The sequence below is a fragment of the Rhinoderma darwinii genome, chromosome 5 (genome assembly GCF_050947455.1).
Source record: "Rhinoderma darwinii isolate aRhiDar2 chromosome 5, aRhiDar2.hap1, whole genome shotgun sequence".
In the NCBI taxonomy this organism is placed as follows: Eukaryota; Metazoa; Chordata; class Amphibia; order Anura; family Rhinodermatidae; genus Rhinoderma; species Rhinoderma darwinii.
This window is the reverse complement of record NC_134691.1, coordinates 14335852-14348262: the sequence shown is the minus strand read 5'-3', so window position 1 is coordinate 14348262 and position 12411 is coordinate 14335852. Positions and strand designations below refer to the sequence as shown.

The window sequence follows — 12411 nt, the reverse complement described above, 5'->3', positions numbered from 1 at the left end:
TTTACCAACTGGGCGTTGTACAGAGGAGTGTATGAGGCCGACCAATCAGTGACCAATCAGTGACCAATCAGCGTCATCCACTTCTCATTGTTACAGCATGATTGTGCAGTGAAAGAAGCCGGACTGGAACAATGAGAAGTGGATGACGCTGATTGGTCACTGATTGGTCACTGATTGGTCGGCCTCATACACTCCTCTGTACAACACCCAGTTGGTAAAAAGTTAAAACACGCCCAGTTGTCCAATGAGAAACTCATTAGCATAAATCTAAAATTGCTCATAACTTGCTCAAAAATGATCGTTTTTCAAAATAAAAACCACTGCTGTTCTCTACATTACAGCGCCGATCACATTATGTAGGAGACGGGGCACTTATAATCTGGTGACAGAGCCTCTGTAAAGCTGGTCTGATCTAGTTTGGGGCTCGTACGCACTTTACATTGTATCTTATGGATCGCTGTTTGCATTCTTGTATACAATGTTTTTGACTTGTTCATCTTCCCCTTTTTGATGTCAATAAAAAATTTTGTTGCTGTTTTAATTCGACTTTGGAGATGGATGTCAAGTTTTGCCCTACTTTCTATGATGGGTTTAGTTAACAGAATGAATGACAAAAGTAGAGAACATTAATATTCCATAAAAACACTTTAAATGCTTAAAGGGGAACTCTGCTAAAATCCATTCCCATGCTAATAATTCTTTAGGAAGTTGTTACCGTTTGCATATATTTTTTGTCAAGTAAAAAAATCCTACTTGATGGGGGCTGATCTGTAGTATCAGACACAGCCACATGGAAATAGATGGCACTGGGGTGGTTAAAAGTGAAATTTGTTCTTCTGATTTAGGGGTGTCCTGGGGATCAAACCCCACCAACAAATCACATTGATTTTCCTAAGTATGTTTTATCCTGAGAGAAGTCATTTAATTTCTTAAAGGAGAATTCTGGTAAATAGTTTCACGTATTAATTCCTTATATAGACATTCAAACTCACATATATTCTTAAGTGCAGATCCTGCTAGGTGTCTTTGTTCTCCGGATCTGCTGGGATCCCAGACATCTAACCCCTGTGATCACTGGGATGTGATAAAATTCTGATGTGCCAAACCACTCCAAGATGGGAAGAGAAGTGTATTAGAGCTCTCTCTGGTGTGACAAACATTCTCCTGTGTCAGTAGGACATACACAGTCCAGTCCCAATATTATCACCACCTCCTATTTTCAAAGTCGTAGCCCATGAGGGAAGTGATGTGTGATGGGCAGGCTTGGTGGGTATATAAGGGGTGTGATAGACTCTCTGATCACATATCACTCGTTGTTGTCATGGGTAAAAGGGGCCATTTATCAGAGTTGCAAAAAGGGCTGATTATCGGCTTTCGGGCCAGGGTGTCGGTATTTCTCACACTGCGCAGTTTGTGAACTGTTCGCGTGTTGGTGAGTGGACAAATGGCAGCATTGGGAATAACCGATGTGGAAACTGCGGAGCACCACGTGCCAGTTATGTGAGAGGTGAACGTCGCTACAGTGGTGCAGCTCCGCATGAAAGTCAAACAGGGGGCTACCAGGCCTGTCTAAAACTGCAATTCTGCGAACCCCGCTGCGTATGTGGCTCCGAAGCAGATGGACGGTCACTGCTCCTATGTAACAAAGGTGCATCGGAAACAAAGGCTTTCATTTGCACGGCAGTATCGGAATTGGACCACCGATGGTTGGTAAAGGGTTGTCTTCTCCGATGAGTCACGTTTTCTGCTTCATGGAACGGATGGACGTTGGTGTTTCAGGCGAGAAACATCCGAGAACAAACACCCGGCAACCATTGCTGGAAGAACACAAGCCGGTGGCGGCAGCTTTATGGTCTGGGGGATTTTTCATGGAATTCTATGGGCCACTCATCCATGTGGAAGGCTCTGAACCGATTTGGGTATGAATCCATCGTTGCAGATCACGTCCCCCATACTTGCTGATTGTCTTCTCTGGGGCAGATGTAATCCTCCGGCAAGACAATGCGATATGTCACATGGCTAGAAATGTCAGACGGTTGGAAGAGCCCGACGAAGACTTCCAAGTACTTCCCTGGACCCCTAATTCTCCAGACTTGAGCCCAATTGAGAATCTGTGGGACCTCAATTGTCATGTTCGCTCTATGGATCCTCCACCACTCACCCTCCAGCAAATGTGGGATGTTCTGCAGTCACCACGGCGCCAGATACTGTAGAGACCACCGACCAGCACCTTATTAATCACTCCCCGCCCGTCTAGCTGCTGTCCGGGCTGCACACGGCGGTTACTCTGGATATTAGCTACTGGTCCAAATAATGGGACTCTACTTTGTATAAGTTGAACTGGGTAACTGACCTGAAAAGTACAGTCTCCCTGATTCCAGCGCTGTTTTTTCTGGACTTCCCCTCCTGTTCCACAGATATGGCCCCCTGTTGTGTTGGTTCCCTCTATGCTAATTTAATGTAACGGGTGGAGCTAGCTTCCCTTTCTCTGATGCTGACCAATCAGAGTGAAGAAGCTTGAGGGTAGTTCACGCCCTGTTAGCTAACTACAGAAAATTAGTGGGAGCCCACAGAACAGGGGGTCATATCTCTGGAACGGGGTGGTCCAGGAGAATAACAAAAACGGAGCTGGAATCAGGGAGACCGCGCTATCCAGGTCAGTAAACCAGTTCAACTTATATGACCTAGTGACAGGTCCTCTTTAAGGTCATTACCACTTATCGACAGCAAACAGAGATCTTAACAGTGATGTGAAACTGTAATTACAATTGTTAGAACGTTTTATTATACAAGTATTAATCTCTATTTGCATAAAACCAGAAAGCCTCTTTAAATAGCAATTCTTTCATTTAGTATTATTATTTGCCACAGGACAGGTAGGCTAAAATCCGACTACTGACGATTGTCCTGGCTGTCTTTATAGCAAGCGGTAGTCTGTCAGAGGGGTCCAGACTACAGGCTGCTGTAAAGCACTCACCTGGTTTTAATTTTCTTTGTCCCGCAATAAAGGGGTTCTCCGCTTTCGACATTCTGTACTTGTTAGAAGGGTCTCGTGACAATAAGCAGATCTCAAATTGTCCCTCTCCTGGGACACTCGGCGATCAGCTGTAATCTGTAGGAAACCTGGCAGTAAGTGGTCAATTTCCCTGCAGCGCAACCACAGGTGCAATTAAGTATTACACCGTGTATGAAAATGGATTTTTCTAAACTGGACAACCCCTTTGACACATAAAGCGGCTTTGTCACCAGATTATAAGAGCTCTATCTCCTACATAATGTGATCGGCGCTGTAATGTAGATGACAACAGTGGTTTTTATTTTGAAAAACGATCATTTTTGAGCAAGTTATGACCAATCACGCTCTGTAGTGAAAGAAGCTGGGCTGGAACAATGAGAAGTGTAGGACACTGATTAGTCACTGATTGGTCACTGATTGGTCAGCCTCACACACTCCTCTGTGCAACACCCAGTTGGTCAAAAGTAAAAACACGCCCAGATGTCTATTAAGAAACTCATTAGCATAAATCTAAAATTGCTCATAACTTGCTCAAAAATGATAGTTTTTCAAAATAAAAACCACTGTTGTTATCATTGTTTCATTTTGGAAGGAATTCTTATTCCAAGAATCTTTTGCTTCTACAGTAATTTGAGGTTTTTGTTTTGCTTTTTTTGTTTTTTCAGAATTTTTAACATTTCAATTTTGTAAATCAATAAAAATAATATATTTTTTTTGATATTCAGAAATTGCTTTAGAAGTAGTTCCGAAACTGCCAATTCCGCAGCGAGAAGATGAACTCTTGTTGAAGAGGAAGATCAGCCAAGCCAGCTCCTTTCAAGCAAAGCGTGCCCGGCTAAACAAGATAACAGGTACTGCCTTATCCTCAATGTGATGTGACATATTCCTAGGGAATTCTCAGAAACATTCTTGTTTCAGAGAACAGTGTCGGCTTAAAGGGTTTTTCCGCGTGAGAAAATCCTTTTTTGTTAGGATACCCATATTATAGGCTGTTTGCAGGGTGTCCCTGTTCTGGTATACCCAGCGATCAGCTGTAATCTGTGGGGGTACACGGAGCAAGTGTTCAATTGCCCTGTGCCACCATGGGGCATTGGAGTGAACCATTACACAGTTCCCATTTAAATCAATGCAGTGTCCGTGTAATACAGTTTCTTATCTGGTGCTTGAATTTAGTCGTATTTACTCCATTCACATCCAAAGCAGCTTTCAAATCTATTTTGGCTTTCTCCTAGCTCTGACTTTACCTGTTCCAGCCGCTCCCTTTCTGATTGTGTCCTTAAAGAGTGTGTTCTGCTGTGGTGCATTTTAGGAGATCTTATATTTACACCATAAGCTTATAAACTTGTTAAATGTAGAAAATAAAACTACAAATAGACTTTTTATATTGAGCCCATACACCGATCGATCGACTTTCTGAGAAAAGCAGATCAGAAACTGAGCTGTGCAGCGCTCACCCGAGCGCGTCTGCCACTTCATTTGAGTGATTGGTGGGGGTTTCAGTACTTGGATTCCCATGATCAAAACTTCTGACATCAATTTTTTTTTAAAGTTTAGTTACACTTTTTAAAGGGAATTTTTAATCATAGAAAATTGTTGGTTTTGTTGGGGTGCCTGATGTAGTAAGTAAGCACAATAACTACTTTCCAAGGACCAATGTCAACTTGGTTATGCATTTCCAGGAGTAATAACAAAGGAAAGTCATAATACAGAGTTCTAAGATAAGATGCTCCAATATTGTTATTTCATATGAAATACGAGTATTTACTAAAACAGACTACACCACACAGGAGAGCCGACAGATCCTCTATACTACACCACACAGGAGAACTGACAGCTCCTCTATACTACACCACACAGGAGAGCTGACAGCTCCTCTATACTACACCACACAGGAGAGCTGACAGCTCCTCTATACTACACCACACAGGAGAGCTGACAGATCCTCTATACTACACCACACAGGAGAACTGACAGATCCTCTATACTACGCCACACAGGAGAACCGACAGCTCCTCTATACTACACCACACAGGAGAACTGACAGCTCCTCTATACTACACCACACAGGAGAGCTGACAGCTCCTCTATACTACACCACACAGGAGAGCTGACAGATCCTCTATACTACACCACACAGGACAGCTGACAGCTCCTCTATACTACACCACACAGGAGAGCTGACAGCTCCTCTAAACTACACCACACAGGAGAGCTGACAGATCCTCTATACTACACCACACAGGAGTACTGACAGCTCCTCTATACTACACCACACAGGAGTACTGACAGCTCCTCTATACTACACCACACAGGAGAGCTGACAGATCCTCTATACTACACCACACAGGAGAACTGACAGCTCCTCTATACTACACCACACAGGAGAGCTGACAGATCCTCTATACTACACCACACAGGAGAGCTGACAGATCCTCTATACTACACCACACAGGAGAACTGACAGAACCTCTATACTACACCACACAGGAGAACTGACAGAACCTCTATACTACACCACACAGGAGAACTGACAGATCCTCTATACTACACCACACAGGAGAGCTGACAGCTCCTCTATACTACACCACACAGGAGAGCTGCCAGCTCCTCTATACTACACCACACAGGAGAGCTGACAGATCCTCTATACTACACCACACAGGAGAGCTGACAGATCCTCTATACTACACCACACAGGAGAGCTGACAGCTCCTCTATACTACACCACACAGGAGAGCTGACAGCTCCTCTATACTACACCACACAGGAGAGCTGACAGCTCCTCTATACCACACTACACAGGAGAACCGACAGATCCTCTATACTACACCACACAGGAGAGCTGACAGCTCCTCTATACCACACCACACAGGAGAACCGACAGATCCTCTATACTACACCACACAGGAGAACTGACAGCTCCTCTATACTACACCACACAGGAGAGCTGACAGATCCTCTATACTACACCACACAGGAGAACTGACAGATCCTCTATACTACACCACACAGGAGAACCGACAGCTCCTCTATACTACACTACACAGGAGAACCGACAGATCCTCTATACTACACCACACAGGAGAGCTGACAGATCCTCTATACTACACCACACAGGAGAGCTGACCGCTCCTCTATACTACACCACACAGGAGAGCTGACCGCTCCTCTATACTACACCACACAGGAGAGCTGACAGATCCTCTATACTACACCACACAGGAGAGCTGACAGATCCTCTATACTACACCACACAGGAGAGCTGACAGATCCTCTATACTACACCACACAGGAGAACTGACCGCTCCTATATACTACACCACACAGGAGAACTGACAGCTCCTATATACTACACCACACAGGAGAGCCGACAGCTCCTCTATACTATACCACACAGGAGAGCCGACAGCTCCTCTATACTACACCACACAGGAGAACTGACAGATCCTCTATACTACACCACACAGGAGAACTGACAGATCCTCTATACTACACCACACAGGAGAACTGACAGCTCCTCTATACTACACCACACAGGAGAGCTGACAGCTCCTCTATACTATACCACACAGGAGAGCCGACAGCTCCTCTATACTACACCACACAGGAGAACTGACAGATCCTCTATACTACACCACACAGGAGAGCTGACAGCTCCTCTATACTATACCACACAGGAGAGCCGACAGCTCCTCTATACTACACCACACAGGAGAGCTGACAGCTCCTCTATACTACACCACACAGGAGAGCGGACAGATCCTCTATACTACACCACACAGGAGAGCTGACCGCTCCTTTATACTACACCGCACAGGAGAGCCGACAGTTCCTTTATACTACACCGCACAGGAGAGCTGACGTGTCCTCTATACTACACCACACAGGAGAGCTGACAGCTCCTCTATACTACACCACAGGAGAGCTGACAGCTCCTCTATACTACACCACACAGGAGAGCTGACAGCTCCTCTATACTATACCACACAGGAGAGCCGACAGCTCCTCTATACTACACCACACAGGAGAACTGACCCTTTAATGAAACCACTGAAATATTTTTAGACTTTTTACCTGAGTTGGCAATCTATTGCATTTTTCATCTTTGCATATATAATTGTGTAGCACGAAAGCGGGAAGAGTTAAGATTTTAGATGATTTGTTATGATAAATGTAATTCACTCCCTGTGCCAATGTTTTCCTGCACTTACTCTTCTCCTGTAAACGTTTGGAGAACGTGCACTTCAAAGCCTCTCAAGTTTTACTTGGCTTCCTCTTGAGAATTGCTGAGAGAACTGATGGCTGCCAAGATCGGCACCACTTAACCTTCCCTGCTTTCCTGTTCTGCTGCAGTCTATTTCATAGCTTTACAGCGGGGTCCAGTCATAGGAGAACACATTGTAGAGCTGGTAGTTTTTACACTTCGACACAAAAAATAATGAAATCTTTAGAAAAATGATAAAAAAAATGAAGTTATAAAAAGTAAAATAAAGAAATACTCAAGAGTTTTCAATATTTTTTTTAATTACTGCACATTTGAATTAAAGTTGTGAGGGGCAATGTAATGGGCTTTGTACAGTACGGTCAGATTTCCTTTGTCTGTCTTACTGCTTACATTACGGCCCATTTTTAAAGGAATGCATCTGATTTCTGCCAGGTGCCCGCTACTTGTGCTCTGTTTTCTTAGGGTACTTGCACACGACCGCATGTGCCGCCCGTGGAAAGATAGGACATGGTCTATCTTTCCACGGATCGGCGAGTCGGCTCCGTTTTCACAGACCCGATTTACCCGCTGGAGTGAGTGAGTTGGTGAGAACTATTCGGTGCCATTCGGATGCCGTGAAAAACGGCCCGATTGGTATTGTCGTGTGCAAGAGCCCTTACTGAATTCCAGAAAACTTTCTCAAAGGAGTTTTATGTAAATTAAGCCTTATCACTGTCTAATTAAAATAAATTCTGCAACTTTTTCATGTACTTTTGTATTTAAACTTCTTACCTTTCTAAGATCTTTGCTTGCTGTCAATGAATGGGAACGCTCCTTTTTACATTCAGAGGTTGCAATCCCGTACACCGCTAGTACTGCTCCCTGCTGAGAATTTTCTTACAGCTGTATCCAGTCAATATAATGCTCTGTGAGCTGAACACAATCAATAGAACAAATCTCTCTGGTTGTTTGCTACATTGTATCAGTCTGGAGTTCAGCTCACAGAGCATTGTCTAGACTGGATACAATTGTCTCCGCTTAGAGAAGGACTTGGTATGCACACTGTTTGCTACCTCTGAATGTAAACTAGAGCGCTCGATAGAATTCAACATGCCCGATCCATCCTAACCCCAACATCTTCTGTCGGGGGAGAGTCGAGACGCCCCCATACGCTTTACGACCATTGCAATAAATCCAGCATAGGAGAATGTTAAAGTTGCATCAAGATCAATGGTTCACTGCTGTGCGGCTATGGAACCCTAGTCTTAAATTACAATATACATTAATACATATGGACGTAACCATGGCAACAAGAATATAAAGAAAACATTGCTTGTTTACATTGCTGACTGCATCCAGAGAGTAGGAAATTCATGCACTGGAGAACTGAAGTTACAGATACCTTGAACAGCTAAAAAAAATTCAAGATAAGCCGTGTATTTTAGAGTACTGGGCTCGTTGAAAGGGAGGGACAGGTGGTTTATTGGATTGGTTAAAGCCAGACCGTGAAATCGGATGGTGGTCGGATGTTCTGGCCTTTGAAAGGACCTCTTTTATTTTTGTATTTCTATAAACCTTCATTTTTGGTTGATTGTTGTGGCCATGGTTAAAGCGGATCGGTCATCAGACTGTTGCCATATATACAGGTAGCGTAGTATGGGGTCCCGTTAGCCAAACCGGCACAGAAAAATATTGTTTTGTTTGGCTAATAGGAGCAATTAAAAGAATACCTATGAGTCTGGTATATTCATGAGGGGTGCCCTACTCCCGCCTTCCTCCTAGTGATTGACAGGCTGATAGGAGAGCAGACCTGCCCCCATAGGGCAGCATAGTCTCCTGACATGTTCACTTTTTGTCCCATTCTTATTATAGTGGACCTAGCCTCTATCTAGAGTTATTACTACGATTTATGTGACATCATAATTGTGGTGGTCATCCCAAGATCTCGTAGTGGCCCCAAATTCCGCTACCTATCACAGCCTGGATTGGCATGAACGTCCGCCAGTTGGGTAAGCGTAATACTGTAGTTGAATAAAGACACCGGTCCATCAAACTCGACCTTAATTACACGTCTTTCGTTATTAGATTATTGACAAGTGGCATTGAGGGTTGTAATTAAACATCTAGCCTTTTTTTTTTTTAAATGCTGACATAGTGTCTGCCATTACTACCTCTTGGGGTAGGGCATGCTTTGGCTGCTCTTACTGTAAAGAATCCTTTCCTATATTGATGTCTGAAAATTCTTTCTTACACACACGATAAATATCTGGAATGGGATTACTGCTTCATTGTGTCTGGATCACAATAGATTTTTCCTTTTTTTCTTTAAAGGATTATTGGCATCGAAAGCTGTTGTACTGGATGACGCAGAAAAGAAGCAGCAAGCTATTGAAAAGCCTGCAAAGCAGGAAGAGGTATGAAATGGGCGAGTGTGGTTCTTTTCCAAGATTCCAGCAGGGACCCACATCAGGGCTGTACCTTACTGAACCTTAAACCAGTGCCTGTTACCAGTGCAAAAGCTTTTCAACTGCACAAGTGGAAGGCTGTACGTATTCCCGGTATTGCCTGTCTGTCCCCATGTCGCTCACCCCTCCTCGCATCTACATTGGCAGATACTTTGCTTTACTTGTCTTTTACTACGTTATACAATATAATATATTTACGGGCTGCCGATTGAAAGTTTTTAGCATTGGAAGGAACTGCTTAGTTGCACTGAATTGTGGGAGATGTAGTTTTTCTTATTATTTTTCTAAGTAGACCTCTCCCACCATGCACCATAGTTGAGCATGCTCTGTGCAGACACTGAACAAGCAAGCAGTTATTTTGAGATCAGAGGCGATCAGAGCAGAAGCGCAGCTTTAGATGCGACTTGATTTGTATACGGCGAGTCAAGCAAAGTATTCATATAGGTAGATAGACTGAAAAATATAAAAATAAATTAAATAAAGATATCCTTGTAAGCACATGGTGTCAGATCCCCAATACGGAACACTACAGGTGGTTTATACTGATTGTAAGAATTTGGAACGTTCTTTTTTTTTTCTTTCTTTCTTTCTTCAGTAGTTTTATGTTAAGTCCTGTGAATTGATGGGACTATGTGAAGGAGTCCTAGAAAGTGTATGATTATTTTATGCATTCATAGGAACTAGAAAAACTGTAGTTTATGATTGAAGAAAAATGGTCTGCGTGGGAAACGGCTACTCTTTAAACTGCCAGATTGTTTTTCTAATTTTATAAATTTTATTTACATTTTTTTTTTTTTTTTTTTTTTTGCTACTTATTTTAGATTTAATTTTTTTCTCTCGGTCTCTTAATTCTCTTTATTTCTTATATGATATCCTCCAACATTAGATTGTAAGCTCCTCTGAGCAGGGACCATTGTGTGTAAAGTGCTGACAATAGGAAGTTTATGGTTTTCTGCACAGTGGAAGTTATTATTATTATTATTTTTTTTTTTTTTATTTTTTTTTTATTTTTTTTACTATTTGCTGTAATGATTAATTAGAACGCAGGTTATCCGTTTATTCAGCCGCAGCCCCTGTCACTTGTTAATTGATGAGCTACATTTTATTCTTCCGCCCACATTGCCCTTTAATGTATTTTATTTGGGAAGTCGTGTAATATAGACACTTGTGCTGGAGTTGCTTTAAAACAAAATCTGTTTGTTTTTTTTTTTGTTTTTTTTTTTTTTTACTGTAGATGATCATGTAGATGCAAACCGTATAATGCCGTGGGGTTGGTGCTAATTTATAGAATGACTGCTCCGGTGCACAGTTCTAAAACGACCTAAAAAATGTAAAAAAAATCTATAATAATTTTTTATTTTTTTTTTAAATAAAAACAACTGGATGAGACATGCTGGTCTTACACATTATCAGAATTGGCCACCAGCAGTCCTGCAGACTGGAGGATGAGTGCACCCGTCAGGAGTACGATGCTCTGGCGTCTGCCTCCAGCTGTGCCCCTTCCTATACAATGGCCTAAACATGGAATTGGGTCAGCCACACTCACTAAAAGAGGCTGAGCAATACCAGGTACAGTCCATGGGCAAGAGTGGCGCTGTTTTTTGAAAGATAAACACGCTGAACAATTGTTATGGGTTCTATTAGGGCATGCTGAGCCAGTGGAGTGATAGTCCACAAGTCTTATAACCCTCTATTAGTTGAAGTTGAGAGCTGTGTAGAGGGCCATGATGTGTCTGTTAAAAACAATGGGCCCCCTGTAATGCACTTCGACAGTGATTATGTGGAGGAAGTGGAGTGGGGGCTCCCATTTGCACAATTAATTGATACGGAATAAAAACAATTTTGCTTAAAGAGGCTCTGTCACCACATTATAAGTTCCCTGTCTCCTACATAAGGAGATCGGCGCTATAATGTAGGTGACGGCAATGCTTTTTATTTAGAAAAACGATCTATTTTCACCACATTAGGAGCGATTTTAGCTTTATGCTAATTAGTTTCTTAATGCCCAAGTGGGCGTGTTTTTACTTTAGACCAAGTGGGCGTTGTACAGAGGAGTGTATGACGCTGACCAATCAGTGACCAATCAGCGTCATACACGTCTCCCCATTCATTTAGACAGCGCATAGTGACACTGCGTTATTCACTAAGTGTGTCTGTATGTGGCTGCACAAACGTTACTGAAGAGTTTAGACAGTGAATAGACATTCCTTCCAGACAGGACGCGATGTCTATTCACAATCCCCGCACTTCGGTAACGTTTGTTTGGTACTTACGGCAGAGCAAAGCGTAATCTCGCTGTAACCTGTCATTTACAGCGAGATCTACGCTTGCTCTGCTGTAAGTACCAAACAAACGTTAACGAAGTGCCGGGATTGTGAATAGACATCGCGTCCTGTCTGGAAGGAATGTCAATTCACTGTCTAAACACTTCAGTAACGTTAATATGTCAGTATAAGACAGCACATAGTGAATAACGCAGTGTCCCTATGCGCTGACTTAATGAATGGGGAGACGTGTATGACGCTGATTGGTCACTGATTGGTCAGCGTCATACACTCCTCTGTACAACGCTCACTTGGTCTAAAGTAAAAACACGCCCACTTGGGCATTAAGAAACTAATTCGCATAAAGCTAAAATCGCTGCTAACATGAAAAATTATCGTTTTTCTAAATTAAAAACACTGGGTCACCTACTTTATAGCGCCGATCGCATTATGTAGGAGATA

At 42.8% G+C, this 12411-nt stretch overlaps 1 protein-coding gene across 2 annotated transcripts in view; it reads left to right on the top strand.

The window, feature by feature from the left end:
• PHF20L1 (PHD finger protein 20 like 1) overlaps positions 1-12411 on the top strand; it is a 91138-nt gene that overhangs the window by 39266 nt on the left and 39461 nt on the right. For both annotated transcript variants that reach the window (XM_075825710.1, XM_075825711.1), the window contains 2 exons: positions 3742-3867; positions 9552-9634. In XM_075825710.1, the coding sequence (XP_075681825.1) occupies positions 3742-3867; positions 9552-9634 (209 nt within the window). The remainder of the gene's footprint in view (positions 1-3741; positions 3868-9551; positions 9635-12411) is intronic.